This window comes from Gekko japonicus, unplaced genomic scaffold, assembly GCF_001447785.1.
Source record: "Gekko japonicus isolate JY-2015 unplaced genomic scaffold, Gekko_japonicus_V1.1 scaffold4742, whole genome shotgun sequence".
Lineage (NCBI taxonomy): Eukaryota > Metazoa > Chordata > Lepidosauria > Squamata > Gekkonidae > Gekko > Gekko japonicus.
The window spans coordinates 30,302-56,770 of NW_015176119.1; the positions used below are offsets into that span (position 1 = coordinate 30,302).

Here is a 26,469-nt window from a genome sequence, read left to right on the forward strand (position 1 = left end):
GCCCCAAGCACAAGTAGTCTTTATGTTCCAGAATGTTACGATTGTTGCCCCAAACACAAGTAGTCTTTATGTTCCAGAATGTTACACTCGGAAGGAAAAGTAGGGCCCCGTTCACACGGAGCATTTGCCACGCTAAAGATATGGATGATAGGCGGATTTTCCGGGCGTGATCACACCGCAACATCTGGGAAGCGTAGTGCTCCCGTAGCTTCCCGCCGAAGATGTGGAGTAAAAAACTTGTACTTACAATGTACTGGTTTCCGGAAAACGCAGGGCAAGGGCGGGCGTCTGATCGCGTTTCCGCTGGAATCCCGTGGCATCCGGTGCCCGCTTATGTCTCCTTGCAAACCGAATGGTTTTTTTTAAAGTCCCCACAGGATGCGCACAAACAATCATGCACATGCGCAAACTTCGGTGAGACAAACAAAAAATCCTGTTTGCCACGGAAGCGGCGCCTAGCGATTGCTGGTGCAGGATATCCGTGTGATCGGCACCTCACCCCCTAACCACGGGACCTTGATGGGACATGTGATCGGACAGCCGCGCGTTATTTTGCTCCGGGGCAAACAGCCACGCTCCCCCCCACACACATTTTCCGGCCCGTGTGACCGGGACCAAGATGTGGATTTAAATATCAGTGGCTATATAACTTGTCTGTGAAAAGGAAGACCTCAAAGAGCTTACCCAGAAAAACACAGAATGATCTTCAGTACTGCATATACATTTTCTTCTGTAGAAAGGAATGTTCAAGGTGTACATGGAGACTGCATCTAGCCTGGGCAGTTTCCTTATAAGAGAATTGACAATCCCTGTGCATATGGAGTGTATTACATGGCAATAAATGTGTTGGTTAGAATGGATGGGTTACAACTACTGGATGCTCTTCAGCTCCATGTCCTTTTAAAAGTAAAAGTTGCTGTCCCAGCTGCACGTTGTAATGCAAGTTTGCTGCACATGCTCTAGATAGTATATGGGGGAGAGGTGATTGCTGTTTGTAAATGCCTAGCCATTTCGGAAACACAGGGTACACAGAGTGGTTTAGTATTCGTAGAGTAGCACATTAGCCTAGCAGTTAAGAAATCTCTTTGGAAGTTATTAATATGGTGAACCACACAAAACATAAGCATTTCAGCATCCCAGTATCATTTGTCTGGAGAGCAATCAAAACATCTGGTGTTTTAATCTGTATTCCAAAACCTATAGCAATATGCCTATAAAAGAATGCATATGATTAAGTATGTTAAAGTAAGATGTCACATTCTCTGTAGCAATGAAACGTCAGGCTGTTGTATCAGAGCAAGCTCGATAACCATTTCCCCTGTCCTCTTCTGAAACTTTGCTTGTTTGGGTTTTTGCTCTTGTTTGTGGTTATGCTAACTTTGTTACAGAGGTTTGTAATCAAATGCTTAAAAGACAGCATGATGCTAAACCCAGCAGGGTAGTCGGCATGGCTAAAGAATGAAAACAGTTTCTGAAATTCTTTAATTGTACTCTAGAAACTACGAATTGGCTTACCATAGCAACTCCTTATTCCTGCCACGCCTCTACACACACATACGTACATTCTAGGCCCTGCCATGTTGGCCAAGCTGTACTATTAATAAGCACACTTGTAGAGATTACCTCCTTACTGAATCAGCGCCTTTAATTTTTTTCCCCCTGCTCAGTCCCATGCAGGTTTACTTGGAATAGGCTCCTCTGAATTCAGGATTAATTTACACATACTGAGTCAGTATGTGTAAGATGGCAGCCTTAAAATGTGCTATTGACTTTGGAATTATCTAAGGGATACTGTTGCCATTCCATATAATGATACAAAGGTAATTTGTAGTAGTACAACAGACTTCAGATATAGATTTACCATGAATGTGTGTCATTGGTAGAGTTAAGGCTGTTTGTATTACCTGAGCAGATAAGCTTCAGATTTAGTACTGTAAGTACTTGTACATTGATATTTCCCAGAAATATGTACTTTCTCTTGCCACTTCAACAGTTTCTAAATATAAACAACAGCAATTTGGCTTCAAAGCACTTCATTCTCTGTTGGGTTGTGGCACCAACCACACAACACACAAAAATGTGATAGTCCTCATCAGTCATAACCCTGCAATACTTAATGAATTGAATAATACCAAACCTGATATTTGATCAATGGAGGAGGTCACAAAGTTGTATGTAGTGACTAGCAGGACACCAGTGACTAGCATTGGCCAGCTGTGATGTTTGTGTTCTTGCTACTGCATGTGGGTAGATATAAAGAATGCTCACCATTCCAAAATATTTTGTTATCTTCAGCTGTAACATCAGCAAAGAAGCTGACAATGAGGGAGTCAGGACTGACAAGCATCTATTGAAAACTGTGGTTACAGAGGCAACAGCTGTAGAAGCAGCAGAAGTGAGAAATATCTGCTCCAAGAAACTCCTTTAAGACTGCTCCTGCAAGACCTAGCAAGACAGCAGAAACCCAACCATGACCATATATCCCTAACTTAGTTGCCTTAAGAGAGCAGATACTGAATGCACTTACAGCACAGAAGCACATGACAGAGCAAGTAACAGGGGGGGGGGGATGTGGTGGGAATAACATAAACCAGATAACAGACTGTAGTTGATAACCCTTTATTATATCTGTAGCACTTAGGGTGTATTAAGCGCTTACTGATTTATTTGCTATCATGGCAAAAAAAGATCTTCATTCTCTCTTAAGCACAGCCCTTTGTACTACAGCTGTACTCACAAGCAGATACCCAAATTCAGAGAATCACCATTTTTCTTGGGTTCTTGTTCTGTGTATTTAAAGAGTCAAGTGGTAGCTTACATGTATGGGTGGGTGGATGTCAGAAATTACATGCTTCACATACACTTTGTAATTGGGTACCTATGCCCAAGAACAAAATTTTGTGTGAGAAGCCTGCTAATACATAGTGTTATGTGTTGGATAGATCTATGTTGTGCAGCAGTGTGCTTTCCCCCCTCCTTCCTTGTAGAACAGAAGGGAACGTTCAAAATCAGCTTCTGCTACATGTTAGGAAGACTCCTGTTTCAGAAAAAGCAAAGGGTTTGCTCTACATGCGCGCTCTCTTGCATAAGTATAAATTTCATGGGCTCACTGCAAATAGAGAAAGGAGCATGAAAGCTCAGTGCTTTGATTGCTTGTAGCTTCTGATTGAAGAAGGAATTGTAAATCTTGTCTTTTGCTTCAGATACTCCCGTGCGTATTACTGGAATGTATAATTTTTGCCTCTTAAAAACAAAGATACAGGCCTCAATCCTGTACTGATGTAAACACTCAAAGCCTATTGAAATCAATACTTGGAAGGGTGACCTCCAAGGAATACCAGGGCCGGATCGCAGAGGCAGGTAATATCAAGCCACCTCTCTGAAACATCCTAGACCTAGTAGGGGTCGCCAGAAGTCACCATGACTTCCAGGCTCACATGCACATACACAAACACACAAAAATACTCACCAAGAATAATAATAATTAATTCACTGTTATGTGACATAGGGCACCTGGCTTAAATACAGAGGCCTAATTTTCCCCAAAAAAATAAATATGTGAAAACCAATTTTCAGAATGGACATAAAATGATGTGGTTAACACAAGATATGTTCTACAGAATTAGCATTCACAAAGGGCCCCTTGGGTTAGTTCAGGGTTTATATAATTTCTGAAATGCATTACCTGCATATTTTTGTCATCTCTTCTGTATTCACTTCCACATATACACACAAAAACCTTTTAAATAACAGTATTATTGGAGAAAATAAGAAATACCTGTTTGTGGAATGCCTGTAAAGTATAAAGGAGATCTGATCTATTCAGCTTGTATAACTTTTCTCATACAATGTAAACTATTATAAGAAGTCTCAGTACTAGAAATTTGGTAGCCAGTTCTGCAGCTTTAAAAACAGGGACTTGCATAACCTTTGTTTATCCATATGGAGAAGACTGGTATCTGCTGAATGAAGAAGATACACGTAATGCCAAGAAGTTTCTATAATGATTTGCATGTACCATATGAAAATAAACAAGTAAGCCTAGGAATGTCTGTTCGTCGTTCAGTGAAATCAAAGTTTTATATCAGTAAGTAGGAAGGATACCTAAAAACAATTTCCTACTAGGAACTGCTCTGGAGATAGTTACACTATGTACCCACTGTATGGTGCTATGTATAAACTGAAACAGCACTGAAACCTGAGGCCAGCCTTTCCACCTTCCAGAGGCTCCAGTTTTAAGTGCTCTGGATGGACAAAACACAAGTGCAAGATGTGATCTGGAAACCGTTCTTCTGTGGAGAGACCATCTTCTGTGTTAGGGAAAGTGACAGAGATCTGGGGAACATGTTGCCGTTCCAGATCCCAAGACCTGCCTGATAACTCTAGGGACTCAATGACTGATCAGGGGATACTGAGATATACTTTGGGAGCAGCCTCACAATAAGACATGTGTGACTCTGCTCTGTGTTGATGATGTGCTGGTTAAAGTGCCAGGCTAAGCTCTGGGACAGCCAGGTTTGAATCCCCAACTCTACCATGGACGCTTGCTGGGAGACTCTGGGCTGGTTGTTCTTTCTCAGGATAAAATGGAGGCAAGAACAAGGTTGTAAGCTGTTTTGGTCCCTTGATGGGCAAAAAAAGCAGGCTTTGAAAGGAACATGTCAACTGGCAAGCTGGACAATATGGGAGGAGATAGTCAGGATGTTTTGGTCCCTTGATGGGCAAAAAAAGGTTGGGTATAAATATCTAAAAGAATAAAAATTGAGGCTATGAAATCTCGACAGTATGCCTGCGTGTACAGCTGTGCACATTGTATGTTCATTGTGCAGACATACATAGATGGATTTTAATGCCTGACTCTTAACACCAGTAAGCCTGCACCTGACAGTGGAAAGGGCCTGAAGACGGGACAAAGATATGTATGTGGTCAAAGTTGTCATAGCAGAAAGGGGGCTACTAACAGACAGAGCAGACAGAAAAGGTATGCGCTTAAAGGAAACCTGTGACAGCAGGGGGACATTCTATTTATTTATAGGCTGCCTCTCCACAGAATAGTTCAAGGCAGCTAACAAAATAAAAGCAAATAAAACAGCATTATTTTTTTTAATTGTAGAAAACCATGAAATTGTTAGTAAAACCCTCATATGGGGCATAAACAGTATAAGCAGAAGTTAGAAGCTTGTTCAACATGCCTCAAGGAGAACGGCATTCCAAATGCAAGGTGCTGCCACTAAAAAAGCCCCATCGCTGATGATCACCAGTCTCATCATTTCTGCAGTGAGGGCACAGAGAGCAGGCTTTGAGAGGAACATGTCAACTGGCAGGCTGGACAATATGGGAGGAGATAGTCAGGCATTCCAGTCCAATGCTGTTTAGGGTACAATTCTAAGCAAGAGCTAACATCCTTCTAAGATCATTGACTTCATTGGGCTTGGAAGGATATAAAAAAATGCTCAGGATGGCACTGTTAGTGCCTTAAAAGTTAAGAAATGGCACTTTGAATTGTGCTTGGAAAGAGATGGGCAGCCAGTGCAGAACGTTCCGTCCAGGGGGGTGATGTGATCCTCGTGTCCAGCCTGGCTGCCATGTTTTGAACCAGTTGACATGTAGTGAGAGAAACAAAGGAACAGAACATCAGGGCACAAGGAACATGTGACTAAGAGATCTGCTGAAGGCATGGCTGGCAATGGATGGGGCTGGGGGGGGAGCAGGCACTTGAATGCTGGGAAACAAGGGACAGAGGAAAGGTTTAGTGACATTCCGCTTCATTCAAGTGTCAGACATGGCGCACTGCCATATTAGCAGCTCATATTTTGCATACAGAAGGTCCCAGGTTCAATTCCCCTCTTCTACACCTAGAGACAGCAGGGCTGGGACAGGTGTTTGTCAGAGATTCTCTGTTAACCAGAACAGACGATACTGGACCAGTGATCTGATTCCCTATGAGGAACCTTCATATGACTGATGAAGCCATCCCATATTTAACACACACACAAAGAGACTTTGAACTTCATACTTTAATGTACAGCTCATTTCCATACTGAACATAGTCTCATATCAATTATAACACAGAACAGAAACACACCTCAGCTCCCTTGTGCTATTCCAACACTAGCACCATCTTAATGACTAGGGAACAACTTTTTTAAAACTTCCATGACATCGTGGTCACTTGTGCCAGCAAGTAAATTTAACATATCAACAGAAGTAGATCAGGAGATTTTAGATTCTGTCAAAAGTTCTCAAGTGAATTCTTTCTTGGCAAGTAATGGAAGTGGAGTCATGAGAAGACTCTGTCCTGGGGAAAGATTTCTTAAAATGTTCTTATCAAAATGTCCTTGTAGATATTGTAGCATGCCTGGGTACAAGCCAGCCAAAGTTACGCACTGTAAAGTCAGTCCGTCTACCTGAATGAGCAAGTCAAGTATATGCTTACCTGTCCTTGAAAGTAATCAAACCAGTTTGTAAGTTTGGCTGAATCATGCCCTCTGTAGATCTTTCTGTAGTGTATTGTACCATGAACTTTAATTAGTGTCAAGGCATACTAATCAAGTGGATTGAGTTGGATTTATCAAAGGTTCCTCCTTTAGTCTGGGACACACAAGCGATCCAGATTGTAAATTTTGGGTTGGAGTTAAAGGTGCCCTCTTCCCTGAGCAGAAAACTCTTCTGTGGGCAAAGAGCCCCTCTGGACCCAGCCCTTTTCAATTGAGCAGTTGATGAAGAACACAGAGGATTTTTTCTATCTGAAACTTTACACTTCCAGCTACTTACAATTTTCATAGTACATCTGTATATAGCCACATGTGTCACTATTGCAGTACGAAGACTAGGTTATGGCTGCTACAAACAGTGTTTTATTTGCTACTGAGAGCAGGTTGAGTCCCTTGGCTGCATGAGTAGAGTGAGTCCCCATAAGGGGATCATCCCTGTTTCCCCCTTTCACATGCAGCTCCCCTGCATACCATGGAAACCCCCACCTGAGGGTCAAGGTAATCTTGTGGTCTAGTGGCACTCGGGGCTGTAGTGAGGACTGTACAGTGGACAAAGTCACCCTCCATCACTTGTGTGAAAATACAGCAAGTCTTGAGCTGAGTTTGCAGTGTACATGTAAGACCCATGGCGGACTGATTCTCTCTTCTCCCAATATCTTGGGGCACTTTGTCAACCAGGATCCCCTGACCCTTAGCAGAGAGATTCTGGGGTGCAGGAGGCAAACAGGATCAGGACAGATCTCTGTGCAAGAGTTTCTTCCACTCATATAACCATTATAAAGCCAACCCACAAAGTTTGGGAACAAAGTACCCAGTACTAGGTGTCTCTGCTTCTAAATAATAAGGGAACCAAGTACAAAAATATAACTACAGACTTCAGATAGACTGTCTGATGGATCAAGCTTTTCCAGTATAATAGCATTTTGAAAGAGAACCCCTCAAACACAATAAACACAACACATGAAAGGATAGGCATTTACCTACATGTTCATATATCTGCATTTATAGCCCTCAGAAAACAGTGCAAAGCTGTCTCACTCTCCCAATAAATGATTCTGGAGCAGAGTGGCATTGCTACCATTCCCTCCTTTTCCTTATGAGTGAAAGTGACTAGACCCAGCAGATTACTCTCCATATTGCAGAGGAAGCAACCCTGATAAGAAACTAGGATAAGATGAATTAACAAAGTTATAGAGTGTCTTGTGACACCTTAAAGACGAATGAGTTTATCGTACCATAAGCTTTCGCAATGCAGAGCTCATTTCCTCACGTGCATTAACAAGGCCAGCTCTCTGGAATTTGCCTGGAAGGAATTAACAAGTTATGTCCCCTGCAGTCAACCTCCCTCTGTCCAATACGTTATTATACACACCATACTGTCAAATCTGACTGGGGTGTGGTCATCATCTATACACAGCCTAACAGGAGGGGATTCAGCATGGAAACCAATGCTAGCACCAGTAAACCATCCTGAACTTTAATGCACTCCAACACCATCACAGAGATGTTTGAAAATGCAAAATATTCCGGTTTTTGCCATTGCCTAGCCAAACCTACGCTTATGCTCTACAACCCGTACATGTGAAAAACAACACGTAGCTAGTCAACACATTTCGCTAGCTGTAAACAACTTGCCCAGATCAGTTTTGCAAATATCCTTTACAAACAAGGGTTAATGAATATAACTTATACTTGTGCCCTTTAGATTTCCTGAGTTTAGTCAAAAGCTCTAAGATATATTGCACTCATTCCTTATACTACAAATACTCCCGTGTTCCTCTTCTGAAATACACAGCCAAGTTCTCTAACCCAAGCTGATCCAGGGCCCTTTAACACAACAAGTGGGCACCCAGTCATTTCATAAGAGAAAATAGGTTGACTAATTAGACTTTTGTATCATCACTAATTAAGGAGCTATTCTAGGCAGATGCTCTAGTCCAGCTCAGGATACTATGCATGCGCCTGCACATACATTTCTAGCTAGATGGGAGAACCAAGTGTACAAAAATCAGGGCAGCTCACACAATCACCTTCCCCAATCCAGCAGAGGCCATATGTGTGAACCAACACCACAGGTGGGTATTGTACATGTGACAACCACAATTTGCATGAAGGTAGCACTATTCTCTGGAGCCACTGCAACAAAGAACTTATTTATTATATGTGAATCAGTCCTCACACCAGAACATGTTTTTGCAGTGAAGATGAGATTCCCCCCCCCACACACACACCTGATGAAACATCATAATTTGGAGCTCTGTATGGAATATGGGTATGAGAGGATCATGGGCACTTGCTCGATAAATGGCTGGTAAGGAATGCACAGAACTGAAACTGATTAGTGCCAAGCAAAGAGCAGTAGTCTCATGGTCGCTCACACACAAGGTAGCACATATCTTCCCACTGAAGTTCATCAGTTGGTAACCCCACACACGGTCTTCACTGCTCTTAAATTTAAAAAGCTGTTTGGGCATTTGGTTTAAGCTATTTTTTTACAGGAAATAAATGCTGCTTGGGCACACCTACGTGTACACCCACACACAGCCCTTAAAACAGAGAAATGCTCATGCATGGCCCCCTGAATTCTGGCCACAGTGAACATCTAACTACAGTGCTCCTCTAAAATGAACAATTATTTAGTGCACAGCTGTTCAGATAACTTCGATTAAACTACTGTGAGCTTATACTGTCTTTTTAAAAATCAGTTCTGTGGGAAGATTGTTCCTAGGAAATTAAATCTTTCTAATCAGCATAACTTGAACAGTCACCAGTCTCCTGCATTCATGTAACACTTCAAGAAGGGTTGCCTAGACTAATAGAGGGCTCATATTATTTGTGCCGAATTTACAGTTCTGTGAATGAGGGCAAGCACCATGTGATACTCTCTCAGGCTAGATACGGTGTAACCCCACTCGGTGCAGATTCTTGCACATGCATTGGATGCAGTCTGCATCATAGGAAAGCTTCCATGTGCAGTCTGGCCCTTGCTACTTTTGTGCTACTGTATGATTAAGGGGCAGGAGGTCAAGAAGCTATTCCTGGCTTCTGTCCCACAGCTGCCAGTTCACAATTTAGCAGCTTTAATAATCTGCTCTCGAACAGAACTCCCCAACCTTTTCGAGCCGGTGGTCATCTTTGGAATTCTGACACAGGATGGTGGGCACAACCACAAAATGGCTACCCCAGGAGACTGAGTCAACCATAAGATGCCAGCAAACAAGGCTAAGCATCACTCTAACAGTAGTTCTTCAACATTTGTTTTAAAATTGTTTTAAAATGTTTTCCTGCGTACACACAGATCACCTTCAGTCATGCAGTGGTGATCCCTGTGCTGTGGTGGCAGCTGTCGCCAAAGCGACATTTCTAAAGACAGCCAATCCTGCTGGGCAAAAACCCTATCTGGCCCTGCCCACTGTCTTAGAACATCTAGCAGGTGCCAGCAAAGGTGTCAGCAGGCCCTATCGCGCCCACGGGCACTACACCGGGGACCCCTGCACAAGACTACGGCACTCTAGTCTTATTTTCTCTATATAGGCACACTTGAAAGCAGGCCTGCGTTTGGCAAACCTCTTTACAAAGAGTTTTTTGGAACTCAGAAGCCCACATACCCCCACCCAACCTAAATTGGTCCAAATAAAAGAGTCAAAAGTATCACTTTACCTACTTTAAGGCTACAGTCCTAAGCATGCACACTAGGGAGTCACCACCTCTGAAGTCAGTGGGGCTTACAAGCATGCTCAGGACTGCACTGCACAGCTCCAGATCTGGGAGAAAGAGTAAGGATCAGCGCTGCACCCCTTAAGCCCCAAGGCTGGAACAGGCGACAAGAGAAGAATGGCTCTTTTCAAAGCCCAGCCACAAACATCGGTATTCCCTCAAGTGCAGACCATTCAAATCAGATGCATTTTGTACTCGTATTTTTAAAAAAATTAGCTCCAATACTCAAAGACTGGTTAAATAAAAAGATATTTTTTTTACAATGTAGAAGTCTAACTATAGAAACCAATCACACAAACCACATATAAATCTCAAGTCTTGAAGAAAGTTTCCTGGATATACAATTTTTAACCCTGCATTTTGAAAATGAAGGCCATAAAATACAGGACAAACAGCAATCAGAAAGTGGCAAGACCACCTTTCTCCTCAGAAGAATCGGGCTTCATTTGTGGAACCAGATGCACAGCCCAAGACAACGGCTGGGAAAGTGCCATTCCTAAACACAGTGCAATGTATTAGATATGACTCCCCTTCAGTGTTCCCTCTAAGGTGTGTGCGTGAGCAGCCGCTCATTAGCACAGGAAGCCCCGCTCAGTAGCAATCTGGAGCCACGTAGGGTCTTGCACTGCCCATTGCCCATTTTAAGATTGCAGCAGTTATATTCTGCTCAGAATGTGAACTGCTCTGCTCAGAAGGGGGGGGGGAATTAGAGGGGATATTGCTCCTCTATCCACACTGTGGATTCCTCATAACTGCAAGAGCCTCAAATGCAAACTCACATTCTTATGTCTGACTACACCATCAGCACACAATATTCCCAGTTCGGCAAGGGAATTTGCGGATATATCTCCCTTGTGGTATTGGGCTGTGTGCCCACTCACAAACAAAAGAACTGATCCATAGCGTGGTTAGCTCTAAGGGCTTAAATGTAAGCCAACCGAGTCCCTTTCAAATCCACAAGATGAACACAGCATGTTTCCCATTATCTCAGCTTAAATTGTTGTGGGCTGGGCGCTTGTTTCAGAGAAGAAAGCAAAGAACATAACACTGTCTTGAGCTAGGGTGCGTGCAGATCTTTGGACATTATCTGAAACATTTCTATGACTTTTCCACAGCTACAGTCCAAAGAAGCCCCCTGGGCCCTAAGAGGAAACGCTTCCATTTGATCTGTGCAGCTCCTGGCATCTCAAAGGAAAACACTGCTGGCCTTCATGCAGGAAGCTTTTGGCGTACCCTGAGTTTTTTTAAAATGCTGCAAGAATGGACCCCCGTTATGCCTTCAGAGCTTTTCTGAGATCAGAATAAAAGGTCGTCAGGGTGCTAGCCATGGCAGCATCCACCGCAGCCTGGGGGAGCATCCCACGCAGATCCGTTTGGATAAAGCCAGTCAGGAGGCTGTGCCCAGGATTATCTTTGAGCGAGATACAGAACCAGCCGCAGGGGTGGTTGAATCCTCGGACAAAACAAGGCCTTACTTCACCATAGTCTAGGCTAATACCTGTTTCAAAACAAAATGTGTTAGTGGGTTGGAACACCTATTTTTCCATTCATGGCCATTTAACAACAACATCAAGCAGCCCCTGGTGGTGCAGTGGAGGGACTGGGCCAGGGAAATGTGAGGAAACCTACCACATGGAACCCCTGTTGCCTCTGTGCTATACTGGAAGCTGCAGCAGCAATCTGGAGGCCACCTAAACCCATCCCCATGTGGAAAGCAGCCTTGTCTCAAATACAGGGATTATTCAGAAGCCACACCCTACTAACAATTTTTATACTGCACTTACACCCTGAAAAAGAGCAGCCAGGCTATAACTATCACGCTATTTTTAAAAATGCTTTTGACCTTGAACATGTGTGTGACAATCCAATCACCTGTTGCAAACAGCAACTCAGCCCTATGCAGAGTTGATTTCAATGTGCTTAGGCATACCTTATAGGATTTGACTCTAAGATAAATATGTTTAAGGAGGGATTACCACATGATAGAAGCCCATCTTCATGGTCCGTTGTGTAAGAGAAATCAACAAACTCTCTTGGTGCAATGATGTTCCACAGCTGGCCAGCAGTGGTATAACGCATCACACAGCAATTCTGCAAGATAAAAGCAACATACCAGTTTAAGGGGTATCATTTATACAACACCTCTGTGTATAGAAGCTGCCGCCGCCAGAAATTTAGCCACAGCCAAAGGAATACGAGGGTCAGTGGGTGGTTGGGGTCCAATCAGGAGTCACGCAAAAGCCTACCTAAGCATTCCCAGGAAGATCGGCTAACATAGAAGACATAGAAACAAGTAAAACAGAACAGTCAGCCTAACATCTATCCCAAACAAATTTGTCAAAAGTGTAAGCAAAGATAGAATTGTTAGGTATGCAGAGGGACAAACCTCCAAAGGAAGTTTAAAAAATTGAGGGCCAAAAGTTAAAAACATAAGTGTACCAAAGAATGTATTACAAAGACATATAAAAACCTAGTAGGGGCCCAAATATAGCCTCATAAAATGTTCAAAGTTACAAATATGCACAAAAAAGGACAGTGTCAGAGCCCTACAGCAATTAGTCCTCAACAACGATCCTTCAAGAAGTTTACATTTATTGAGTACAGTAAAGATAGGTCTTCTGGGCATACACTCATTGTCAGAACTAAAAGCAAGCGTGCGCAGGCTAGTGATATACAGAAATCAAAAGGGTCAGTGGGTGGTTGGGGTCCAATCGGGAGTCATGCAAAAGCCTACCTAAGCATTCCCAGGAAGAAGGAGTAACAAGGTACCAAGGTCACCAACTCAGACTAACAGACGATAAGGATGCAGGGAGAAGAGAAACTAAACATCCATAGAAACAGACAAAGGCAATTTATCTAGTGTTCAGCATCCTCCCCCACCCACCCCTGTCCATGGCACCTGCAGAGCTGACAGACAATGTATGACCTGATGTGTTTCAGCTCACAAGAGCCTTCTTCAGAGGTCAAATAGTGCAAAATACAACAAGCAACAGAGTCCCTGTAACACATGTAAGGCAATTAACAATAAATAAATTAGGACCAAAATTGGAATGTTCCAGTATGGAATTGAATGGCACACCAAAAAAGTTTCTGTTTGGGGCCACAAATATATCTGGCCTTGTGTCAGAAGTAGTTGTATATACTGGAGATAATATGTACCTTCCAGTTTAGGTGCAAAAGAGTGCAAATACATTTTGATGGCACATTGTCCCTGACAAGGCAATTTTATTTGCACTCTTAGGACCTAAACTGGAAGGTATTTATTTATGAATTTATTGTTAATTGCCCTACATGTGTTACAGGGACTCTGTTACTTGTTGTATTTTGCACTATTTGACCTCTGAAGAAGGCTCTTGTGAGCCGAAACGTGTCAGGTCATACATTGTCTGTCAGTTTGGTGTAGTGGTTAAGTGCATGGACTCTAATCTGGGAGAACAGAGTTTGATTCCCCACTCCTCCACTTGCACCTGATGGCTGACATAGGGCAAGCCATAGTTCTGGCACAGCTGTTCTTGAAAAAGAGCAGTTTCTGTCAGAGCTCAGCCCCACCTACCTCACAGGGTGTCTGTTGTGGGGAGGGGAAGGGAAGGGAGTTTGTAAGCCGCTCTGAGACTCCTTTGGGTAGTGAAGGGTGGGATATAAATCCAATCTCTTCTAACATTCCAATTTTTGTCCTATTTTATTTATTGTTAATTGCCTTACATGTGTTACAGGGATTCTGTTGTTTGTTGTATTTTGCACTATTTGACCTCTGAAGAAGACTCTTGTGAGCCGAAACATGTCAGATCATACACCGTCCTTTTTTGTGTGTATTTGTAACTTTGAACATTTTATGAGGCTTTATTTGGGCCCCTACTAGGTTTTTATATGTCTTTGTAATAAACACTCTTTGGTACACTTACTTACGTTTTTAATTTTTGGCCCTCAATAAGTTTTCTAAACTTCCTTTGGAGGTTTGTGCTTTGTTGATTTAGATTTCCCCCCCTCTTTTTGGGGGGGATGTAGAGAGACAAAGCCTGCTGAGGGGAAATCAGCATGGCTTCTGCAAAAGGAAGTCCTGCCTCACCAATCTTTTGGAGTTCATTGAGAAAGGGAACAAGCACGTAGATAATGGTGACCCAGTAGACACCAAATACTTGGACTTTCAAAAGGCTTTTGACAAGGTACCTCAGCAAAGACTCCTGAGTAAACTTAGTCATGAGATAAGAGAGACGGTTCTCTTATTTATTTATTTTATTAGATTTATATCCCGTCCTCCACACATAGCAGGCTCAGGGCAGGTTCCATCAGATTTAGTAAACAATATACAGTATACAAAAATTAAAACAGTTAAAACATAAGGGCTTGTAAGACAGAGCTCTTCCACCAGGCTTTTGAGTAGGAGCCGCCACTGTCACTATACCATCATCGCGTTGCCATTTTTGGCGATGTGAACTGGCCTTGGAAATGGAGAATGGGCAGAGTGCAGACTGATCAAGACGAGACAGTAGTACCTTCGGAAACATTGTATTGGAGTCCCCATCTTGGATGATATATTGTTGTGAGCACCAATTTTAAATGTATAATGTAATCAGATTGTTTTATTTGGTCTTAGTGTTATGTATGGCATTTGCCTCTTGTTAGCCGCCTTGAGCCCATGTGGAAGGGCGGGATATAAGTTAAATAAAATAAATAAATAAATAAATAAATAAATAAAACACCAATAAAATACAACAACATCCATCCAGTGCAAATTATAGTTAAAGCCTCATAGATGTAATCTCTTTCAAGATTTGGTCCTTAGATGGTAATACAATTCTGAACCACTGAGGGGAGGCCCAGTAGAGAGGGAGGGATGTCCATCCCCTAGTTAAAAGCCTGGCAGAAGAGCTCTGTCTGCAGGCCCTGCAGAACTGTAAAAGGTCCCTCAGGGTCCTGATCTCATATGGGAGCTGATTACACCAGATAGGGGCCAGGGCTGAAAAGACCCTTGCCCTAGTCGAGGCAGACATCCCTGGGGCCGGGGACCACCAAAAGATGTTGGTTGGCAGATCATAAAGCCCTTTGGGGCTCATAGGGGGAGAGGCGGTTTAAAAACTGGATTAAAAACTGATTGAGTGATAGGAAGCAAAACAGTAGGAATAAATGGACAGTTTTCACAATGAAGGGAAGTAATCAGTAGGGTCCCAGAAGGCCAGTACTACTTAACTTATTCATCGATTATCTGGAACTGAGGGTGAGTAGTGTACTGGCCAAGTTTGCAGAGGACACCAAATTATTCAGGATGGTGAAAACCAAGGCAGACTGTGAAGAGCTCAAGAGAACCTCTACAAACTGGGGAGAGTGGGTGACAATGTGGCAAATGAAATTCAATGCTGGCAAGTATAAGGTGATGCCGCACATTGGGACAAAAAAATCCCAACTTCAAGTATAGGCTAATGGGGTCTGAACTTGCTGAAATTGAGAAGGAAAAAGATCTTGGTTGAGGTTGTAGTAGATAACTTAATGAAAGTGTCAACCCAGTGTGCTGCAGCGGTATCGTAATGTCCCTGTACAGATCTATGGTGCAGCCTCTTGGAATACTGTGTACAGTTCTGATCCCCATATCTCAAAAAGGACGTTGCAGAGCTGGAAACCGTGCACAAGAGGGCAGCCAAGATGATTAGGGGATCGGAGCACCTTCCCTATGAGGAAAGGCTGAAGAGTCTGAAACTTTTCAGTTTAGAAAAGAGATGACTAAGGGGGGACATGATATAAGGGTTTATAAAATTATGCATGGGATGGAGAGAGCTGACAAAGAAATTCTTCTCTCTTTCCCAAAATACTAGAACTCAAGGGCACCCAGTGAGACGGATGGGCAGTAGGTTCAGCATGGACAAAAGGAAATAGTACTTTACACAGAGTGATTAAAATGTGGAATTCGCTGCCAGAGGATGTAGTGATGGACACAGGAATAAGCAGCTTTAAAAGGGGATTAGATAGATTCATGGAGAACAAACCTATCAATGGGTACTAGCCATGGTGACTGAGGGGAACCTCCATGTTCAGACGGAGTCAGCCTCTGAATCGCAGAGCCAGGAAGCAATATTACGGTAAAGCCTCAGCACCTATGCCCTACTGTTGGCCATCCAGAGGAACTGGTTGGCCACTGTGTGACACAGGATGTTGGACTAGATGGACTACTGGTCTGATCCAGCATGGCTCTTATTATGCTCTTATGAAACTTTGGAAACTGGCTGTATCCACAGATCTCTGGAAAGGTAATGCCTCTATAATTATGGCAGGTATTGTGAGATAGCACTCCATTAGAAGTCAGGTTGTGTACATGCACACAGGATGCTAATCTTGTCTTTACACAAATGTTTATGGGATTAGAAAAAGCTGCTCAGTGTTAGATGCCAAACTGGTCATATCAATCATGGGTGTAGCCATGCTGTGGGAGTGTAATTGTCAAGAACTGGCCTACCCCAGGAATTATCAGAGTGTAACTGTGTGTGTGTATGTGAGAGAGACAGTGCGAATGAGGCCACCCCAGGGATCATTTGCAATCCCTTAGCTAAATTTTCAGTTTAAAAAAAGTTACTCCACAGGTTTTACTTAAGAAGTAATGGGGAAATGTGCACACAGTAATCCTCTTTCATTGCAAAATAAGAAGAAAGCCAGAACCCATCTTCCATTATTTCAGCTGGAGAGCCCAAAGGTTGACAAGCACCTGACACTTTCCCCCAATTTTATTAGGTTTGATATATTTATATGTTAGATGCACTTTGACAGTAGTAGTACCTAGCATTTATCAGTGTTCAAAGTGCTTCACATATATTATCTTGCAGCAGTTCTTTAAAAAGGAGTGTTTCAGAATTACAAGAAGAAGCTGGTCAGCATTACATACCACAGTACACATGGAGGGTTGAGGCTCAGACAAGGGCGAGCGTCTGATCACGTTTCCGGAGGTAGTTCCAGCGCCCGCCCATGTCCCCTAGCTAAAAGGTGGTTTTTTCCCCCCAAGTCTCGACGGATGCGCACAAGCACCCAACGGGGCATGTGCAAACTTTAGTTTAATAAAAAAAACCACAACTTAGCAGCTCGCTAAGATTTGAGTCGTGCAGAGAAGAGGAGAGCAGCCAGAAGAAAGCAACAAAGAGCACACGGCTTGAGGCGAGAGGCAAATAGATAGGGGGAAAGGGGGCAAGGCAGAAGATAAAGGAGGTACTAGTTTTTTAAACCGCAACTTCGGAAGGAAGCCTCGGGTGAGCCACGGGAGCTCTATGCTTCCCAGATGTGGCTCAGAAAACAGCTGCCTAAGGCCAGCTAGTGATCATGGTAGAGGCAAGATCTGAACAGAGAACTTCCCAGATCACAGCTCTTGGCACCCGCTTTCAATAGCCTTCCCTCCAGCCATGCGGGATCCATGAGCAGTCCTGAGCAAAGGCAAGAATGTTTAAATAATTTAATATGCAGACTTGATTCCGGGTGAGAAGGACAGCATGTATCACTGAGATGAAATGAGAGGAATCATCTCCCTGGAGGAATCATTTCCCTGGTTTCTTGGTGCAGCAGCAGCCTCAGCTTGATGGCCAGGAAGGGGGAGTCCCTGTCACCGACTGGGCTTCCATTGACCTTTGAATGCTTCACTGGGCAGCATTCTGGTGTATGTAGCCGATGGTGGACAGACTGGGATTTTGTCAGTGCACCACCTGCTCTGCTGTCTGACAATTTCCTTACCAAGGTTACTGCATCTGGTTTCAGAACCAGTGTTGAGGCTGAAGATATTGCCTTTTTAAAAGTAGTATTATTTATTGTGCCCTCACCTGGGTGGCCCAGGCTATCCTGATATCATCAGATCTCAGAAGCTAAGTAGAGTCAGCTCTGCTTAGGAATCGGATGGGAGACCACCAAGGAAGTCCAAGGTCGCTATGTTGAGGCAAGCAATGGCAAACCACATCTGAACATCTCTTGTCTTGGAAACCTTACGGGGTTGCTATAAGTCAGCTGTGACTTGATGGCAAAAAAGGAGCATTTCTCGTATGTGGCCAAAGACCCTTATAATCAGTCACACAGACTTTTGAGTTGAATTCTGAGGGCATTCAGAGCCAAAGAAACAAAGTCTGTGAAAATATGTCTGTGCACGTAAACTTTTCACTAACAAATGGCAAATTAGTAAAGCTTGTTGCAACTGCTATGCTAATTAACATATGCACTCACACTGCTAATAGTTCCATGTATACATCTGGAGAACACATTACCTCTTCAAACTCTTCAACAACATCCATTGTGGTCATGAGACTGTCCCAATGTAGCCGATAAGGTCCAGGACGTATGTGATCCACTATTCTGTTGGCAATATCTTCCACAATCCCTTGTGTTTTGTAACTACAAAAGCAGATTTAACACAAGAGAATATCAAGAGATTGTTTTCCTTTGAAAGTGGATCATATAAGGGCATATACCCCCTTATTAACAATCAATTTTTACCTTTTATTTTCCTTTAGTTTCTAGAAACCTTAACTTGTTTTCTTTATGTTATTTTCTCATTCCTGATGTTAAGTAACCTCTCTCTTCTGTCAGTAGACAATGCTACTCTCCATAACACCTGTGTGGTGCATTCATTTGTTCTGAATGGAACAGAGGAACCTTGCATGGCTCTGCCAACTTGTTCTTTTTTCCCTCAGAGCCCACATGAGTGACTCCCTCCTCCTGCCCACCAACACACAAAAGCTGTGCTATAGCAGGATGTGCTCAGGCTCAGAGAATGACAGGCATGACATACAAGCAAAATAACGCTTTCTAAAAATGTGTACTAATGGTGCAGAGGTGGTTATGCCCCATTCACAAATCAACAGTGACTATGGTAATACCAGGACTACATTCCACTCAGCAGTCAATGCTGCAAGAGGGCCGAGGGCAGTACACTATTATCTCAGTGCCAAAATATTGCTGTTTGTACACTGAGAAAATGAAAATGTACCAGATGGCAGAAGCTCATTTGGATTCCAAACAAGAACTGTTCATTTCATAAGCAGAAACCAAATAGAAAGGTTCTTAAATTTATGCACCAAGGTGCAATGCCCTACAAAAAGTTTTATGTCTTTTTATGATTTTCTCTTGTTTTCATTTGTGAGCCACCCTGAGCAGGGCTCTGAATAGGCAGCTTAATGAGAATGGGAACCACACTAGAAGGCAGTAAAGCTCCAGTCCTCACTGCTCAGTAAAATGATACTGCAACGTGTCCTTCGGTGAGCCATCACAGGTGGTTTGTAGAAGCCTCCAGCCACCAGGACAGGAAAAGGTACAGAGTCTGAATGCCGATAGTATCCCACCATGCAATAGTGATCGTGATGTCTGGGAGCTTGGGAAGAACAGTTCAAAGAGGCGGTGTGGTGGCTAGAGTGTCAGACAGGGAACTGGGAAACCCAGGTTTCAATCCCCACTCTGCCATGGAAGCTTGCTGTGGGTGACACACTTTTGACCTAACCCACCTCACAGAGTCGCTGTGAGGATAACATGATAGAGACAAGAAAATGCAAGCCACATTGGGGCCCCACTGGGAAGAAAGCTGGCTCATAAATGAAGTAAATAAAATAAAGCAGTGGTGAACGCCATCATTTGCAGGGTAGAAGATGCACCAACTGAATGACCATCAGCCAGAAGCTTCAGATCTAATAAAACTTGGGAAGGGTCCCCCTCTCCAAACACACACACCTAACAAACAGACATCATTCCCCTCTATGGGTGAACTTACAGGTATCCACTGAATTCTTCTGATGGCTTACGCCAAATCGTAGTGTTTTTCTGGAGAAGAAAATAAAAGATCACTAATAGACACTATTAAAATGCCTCAATCTCTCCACACCTGTAAAACTAAAACTGGAATACTGATGGTAAAAAAAAAAAAGTATCTCAGGAGGGAACTCTTCATACAATATGTAGGTTTAACAGGCCTTTTAAAGTATACAGAAGTTAATCCAAATGTGCTTTTTGAAGGCATGCTAAATCTTCGCCTAAACTCTTTTGTTTTATATACTTCTCCTTTAACAGCCCCCTCTCCACTTTCACCAATCCACTCAAGACACAACCATATTAAATACAGCTTTCCTTATGGTCACAGGTATCGCCACGTTCTTGTTCTAAAGGAAATGACCGGAGAATAAAAGTCCTCTGGAAAACTAAACTTGTTGCACCACCATTAAGTTGTTAGGATGGGCCCTGTCATCAGCCGCATCATTGTAATACCACCTTTCATCAGTGACCATTGGAGGTGCATTGACATATAATAGTATAAAACAGCTAAGAAGGGAGATTAAGGTTTGATTTCATTTCATTTGACAAAATTTCAAAGATTACTCAACTAAACAGGACTAATTTTGTTAAAGATTATTTTGGATCGGGGAGATAATTATTCATGAGAGCTCCAGTCACAGTTAAGCAAGATATTGGAATTTCCCAAGATGATACTAAGAAAGAGAGTCTGTTTCATAGCTCCTTAGATATTGCGCTGCTTTTTCTGCATAGTGGTACAGTCGGTGGAAACATTAAAAATCCCATTCAGCATCCTCTTCTTCTAAAGTTATCACACCACATATTCTCAACTCACTTGTGTAGTATACTGGTCAGACTGGGCTATGAATCAGGTGGACCCCAGTTCAAATCTCACCTCTGCCATGAACTGACTGGGTGGCCTTAGGGAAGCTGTTCTCTTTCAGCCTCAGTGCCCTCCACTTCCCTCCTCTGCCTCATGGGGATGGTAATGCTGTCTGGCCTTGCATTACCATAATAAGGTAATGTGTGTGAAATACTCTGAACACTGGAAAGTACTCCAGACACGTGGAAAAGTCTGACTATCAAAGAAAACCAACAAAGGCTGAGGTTTAGTAACTTACTGTGGCCTTAATCATTCTCCATTCATCATCTTCAGTGTTGTAGTACTGGATGAGCGTGTTTCTTAGCTTTGTAGCCACAGAACCTACATCCAGGAAGTCAGCCATTCCCTTTTGCCTTCTACAGAAAAAAATCAGGATATAAATCACAAGACAAAACCTGAATCCTTTTTTCTCAGCTTTCTCTTCTGTACTAGAACTTCAGTCAACTATGCCGTAGCCCCATCCTCTCTGAGTTGCACAGCTACCTGTGCAATCCTAAGAATGTTTCCTTGGGGGTAAGTCTCACTGAGTAGACGTGATGAGGGTTGCACTCTTAGTGAGCTTGGTTTTAAAAATCACCCAAGGTAAGTACCAGCAGTTTGCCTCTACAGAGCAAGCACATTTTCCATGCCATTCGGAGCAGTTACTCAGGATTCTGCTTAGAGTTGCATTGGACTCTTGTCTTGCTGCCACGTCCCACATTCATAACACCCCCACATGATACACATAAACTTTGTAGACAGAGGCTCTGACCTGCCTGTATAGAAATATCGATTTCTACAAATCCATACCTTCTCCTGTGATGTCTTTCTGATAACATGCTGTGTCTTGTTTTGGCCAGAGAAACTTTATAACCATGCCATATAACCACACATTCTTTCACACCTCTAAGGGAAGAGGCAGACCTGATGGCCCCTGCCTCTGCCTCACATGCAACAAATCATGTACTAAATGAAGTAGCTAGAAGCTGGGTCACCTGACTGCAGGAGGAGTCTCCAAACTTCTAGCCATTCCTGTGTTGCAGCTATGGCAATCAACAATTGGACACACCTATGTCCACTCGTGATTGGCTGCATGGCCACAGCTGGTCATGAGTGGAATTGGGCTATAATTGTTCAATCCCAGTGAGAGAGAGCTGTCTTGCTCTTCTCCTCTCTTGCTTCTTGCTCTTATTCTGACTGCTTGTTTTATTGCACCTCGAAATGCTGTCCTTTGAAGAGACAAAGGACTGCTTTGTGACTTAAAGCACATGGAGTGCAAAGATGGGATTTCCCTTCAAAATCCCTTGGTGCTACTGGGATTATCACAATGGACAATTCTGGACTGTTTGGATGCTCCTGAACTTGGTAAATATGTATCTTTTACTGTGTAGTTAAGACAAATCGCCTTAGATTTGTTATTTTGTAAACTCTGGTAGTCTATGCTAAGCTCTGCACTGAATAAAGATCCTCCTGATTGTTAAATGGTCTCTGATGTTCCAAGTCTAAATCTTATAGCCTTCTGCTCACCATTTAAGGTACCTTTGTAAGAGTAAAAGTGTGCATCTCTGAGTGGGTTGCTAATGTGTTAAGTTCCAGATACCAACTGAGAGTTTGAACCTCTAATCTCAGGTTGGGGGGAACTAATGTAGAGGTTCTGGTGGCATACTGTTCTGAACCCAGAGAGGGTTTAGCCTACCTCTTGGGTTGTTGTTTAATGTACTGTAAAAGTACAGGATTACCTCCCATCCCTGGACTGGCCTGAGGGGCTTAATCCTGTACACTGCCAGTGTACATGAACAAGATGTCATTGGAAAGCCTGTTACAAGGTTCAAGTTCGTGTAGGTTGCACATGGACTTTGACATTCAAATAGGAAGAGGTCCAAAGCCTTTAACTATTGCCTGGCTGCAGGCTGACAATATTAGCACAACTAAGCAAGGGCAGGCAGAAAGGTTGTGTGGATTTGGCTAAGGCAGGTCCCCTGTGACATTAGACCAGATTTGCCCAAAGCTGGCAAGAGAAAGATTCTATAGAGGAAAGAGGACTGCTGGCAGAGATCAAATCCTTAGACAAAAAACAGAAGCCAAAAGTAAACTGCATTCCATCATGTCATCTTAAGACCACTTCACATCTACTGATCCCTACACAGATCACTGTATATATGATGAATGCATCATATATACATACATCATGTGTGACACTGCCACATATATGCTTATCCCACATGACAGTGCTACATGGAATTGATTTCTACATAGGAGATGCTCGGCTGTACTCAGATGCAATAACAACCCATGGACATTATGGGAATGAGCCTTGATATTTGTATGAAACAATAAACTATCGTTAAGAATCTGGAAGTCTTCAATTTCCAAGTCACACGTGAGGGAGGGAGGGAGGAAGAAGCATGCAAAGTCTGAGGACTCACCAGTTTTGTTTCTGTAACAACACAGATCCACCATGGATCTCCTATGCAGAAATCAAATCTATGTTGCAGAATCACATGTGTATCATGTGCAATGAGCACACATATGGCATAATAAACCACATATGTATGTTTGTTACATGTGACAATGTTATGTAGGAGGCACATGATTTTCCATACAAGGAAGCATTACCTGGCTTTTCCGTGCTTCTAAATACAGCTGTTTTGTGGAAAGCAGCCCTTTAGTACCAAAGTTATGGTGTTTTTTTGGGGGGGGGGAATGTCCTTGAGATAGTTTGCCTCTTAAATTAGCTATTTATAAAGATGTTTTTAGAGTAGCCCTGGAGGAAGAGAACCTCCCTTGGAAGGCAAAGCAGGGCAGCTGGTAAAGACTGAAGGCCCGAATTTAGGTTGCTTATTAGAACATGGAATTTTCAAAGCAATTTCAAAGGGTCATCCAACTCATTATTCCTTTTAGGTCCCTGCCATACGGCAGAAAAAAACCCGGGCAAAGTGCGGCTAATCAGAGCCGCACCAAAATAGAGACGCCGCGGCGGGATCCCACGGATCCCGAGCCGCGGCGCCGTTGCTCCCCGGCACAATCAGACAATCATGTCTGAGCATGTGCAGTTTGGCCAGGAGTCGGGGATGCGCCGGCGGAAGGACGTTGCCGGCGATCCCACGGCTGGCTTTGATGCGGACTTGCCAGAAGAACCACCTCGGTAGGTGGTTTATTTTTGCCACGCCGTTTTGGGCGGAAGGGCCGGATCGGGGACGGGTGCGCAAGACTTCCTAGATGTTGTGGTGGGATCGCGTCCGTTTGCTCCGCCCCCGATCCGTCCCTCTCCCGGCCCAAAACCTCTCATGTGACCGGGGCCTTAGTTCAGTATTTGTATGCTACATGGATGAAGATGCCTTTTCATATACATACCTCAGCCATGGAGACTGCATAACCATGGCCTTACAGTATGAAAGGGATGGGAAAGGCAGGAGCCAATTGTGACCAAATATGCATTTGAAGCCCTGCAGTGAAAAAGTTACTTGGGAGGGCAGCAGATGTGAAAGGGATAAGTAGCTGCTCCCCCATTCCTTAATTTTCCTATTTCAATTGCTTCCTCCCAACTCTGCTATTTGAAAATGGAGGGGGGGGAGGCCACTGGGCATCCAGACTCTTATGCATGCATAATACATACCTAATGTCCAGTTAGACAGCTTATTAATTTGCCATGACCTATTTAACACTGTAATGCAAAGTGCCTTCACCTAACCTGATGAGCTGTTCGGGTTTACGCAGAGGCCTCACATACACAGACAACACCACCATTTCATGAGGTTCTGCACCACACTTGAGACCCTATAAGGCATAAGGCCTTGGCCCAATCTGCATCTAACGTTCGCTCCACTGTTTCACCAAACCCACATCGGAGCAGAAATTCCCCTCTGCATTGCATGCCGCTTTCACTTTGATTGATTGTCGGATCTTATGGCAGTGTCCAGACTGCATGCCACTTTCACTTTGTTTGATCTCTCAGTTTTATTAGAACTGTCTGCATAGATTTATGGCTATTTTATGGCCGTTCAGGGGTGACTCTGCAGTCAGTATGGTGTTGGCCCGGGGTATCTGAATGTGGTTTTGAGCCGCATCTTTTTCTGTTCCAGTGGGGGTTTGGTAAAACAATGGAGCAAATGCTAGATACAAATCAGGCCCTTAGCTAGCATATACACCAAACATAGTGTTGCCAAACTCCAGGTGGTGGCTGAAGATCTCATGGATTTACTACTGATCTCCAGGAGATAAAGATCACTTCACCTTGAAAAATGGCTGCTTTGGAAGGTGAATTCTATGACAGTATACCCCTTTGACATCCCTCCCCTCCCCTCCCCTCGCCAAGCCCAGCCCTCCTCAGGCTCCACCCCCTAAATCTCCAAGTATTCCCAACCCGGAGCTAGCAACCCTAACCAAACAGAATACACACACACCAGTGTTCCCTCCAAGCTGAGTTAGTGTGAGCTAGCTCACAGTTTTTTAGCCTCTGACTCACACATTTTTGTCTTCGCTCAGGAAGGAGGGCTCCAGAGCATACTAACTGATGCAGCGGCCAAATCGCTCCCTCACCACTTTAATGCCAGTAGCTCACGGAGTAGAATTTTTGCTCACAAGACTCCACAGCTTAGAGGGAGCATTGACACACACATCTCAATCTTCAGTCAGTACATCTGTCAGTGTTATGAGCTGAAGGGAACAGGAGGAAGATGCCACATAGGTGCTATCAGAATAGCCGCTGAGAGCCCCCCAGACACACTGACTCCCCAGCATTTTGCTACCCACCTTCTAGACAGCCTTGCACATTACCGCTGTGATCAGAAGACTGAGTGGAATGACACTTCCCTCAACTGAAAGAGGATTTTCCACCCACACCCCAGGACAATCTCTCCAATTGAGGCACCTCCAGGAGACCATTAGTTTCTTGGTCAGCGAGAACATACGACGGCCCCCCTGATCCTATCCCACAAACAGTGAGCCCCCTCCCCCCCCCGGCAGCAGCGCCGTTTCCCCGTTCTCGGTCAGCCTTTCTTCAAAGGTGGCGGGCTCGGGGGTCCCATTAAGAGCTGAAGACCTCCTTGATGTCCTCTCGCCCTGCGGAAGGTGCCAACGGCTTCCCAAATGAACTCGCGCTCGGCCACGCGTTTGTCTCTCCCGCAGAAGAGGGAACGGAAACCGTCACCTGGCGCCTCTGCCTGCCACCGGGGTGCGCACATTACAAACAAAAACACAACAACCTACGCCGGATTAACTGCTTTCCAGCCTCAGCGGTATTCGAACCCCAACTCGCTCGCCGAGTCGCCCCTGAACGCAGAGTCTGCCCTGCAGCGATCCCGACCGCGCGCCCCAGAGATTCTGTTTTTACTCGTGAGACTCCAAGCGCATTGGCTTCGCGTGTATTGTGAATAGGAAACCTGGGCTGGTCAGAATGCCAGCTCGCGCACCCGGTTCGGCTAGGTCACATAAACAACCAGCAATGGTTGCATAAACGGAGAGGGGTCCAAACACGCTCCACGTGTGGAATCGAGCCAAGCACGCTCGCGAGGATCCCTTCGCGTGTCTGCCTCGCCTCCTGACCACGCGAAGGACCGCCTTAGCTCACCAGGCCCTCTGGCAGCGAAGGGTCCTTGTGCAGCACGAGATGCCCCTCTGGCCACGATTCGCACCTCCAAGGACTACGGTGCTCCGCTCTTC

At 44.0% G+C, this 26,469-nt stretch overlaps 1 protein-coding gene across 1 annotated transcript; it reads right to left on the reverse strand.

The window, feature by feature from the left end:
- Window positions 1–10,896: 10,896 nt before the first annotated feature.
- On the reverse strand, window positions 10,897–26,463 carry STARD4 (StAR related lipid transfer domain containing 4). The gene is made up of 6 exons (XM_015426777.1): window positions 26,378–26,463; window positions 21,068–21,185; window positions 19,930–19,979; window positions 18,434–18,560; window positions 12,188–12,302; window positions 10,897–11,709 (listed from the first exon to the last, which is right to left on the reverse strand). The coding sequence occupies exons 2-6, from the start codon at window positions 21,170–21,172 to the stop codon at window positions 11,483–11,485; spliced, it is 624 nt and encodes a 207-aa protein (XP_015282263.1). The 5' UTR covers window positions 21,173–21,185; window positions 26,378–26,463; the 3' UTR covers window positions 10,897–11,482.
- Between the last annotated feature and the right edge of the window lie 6 nt (window positions 26,464–26,469).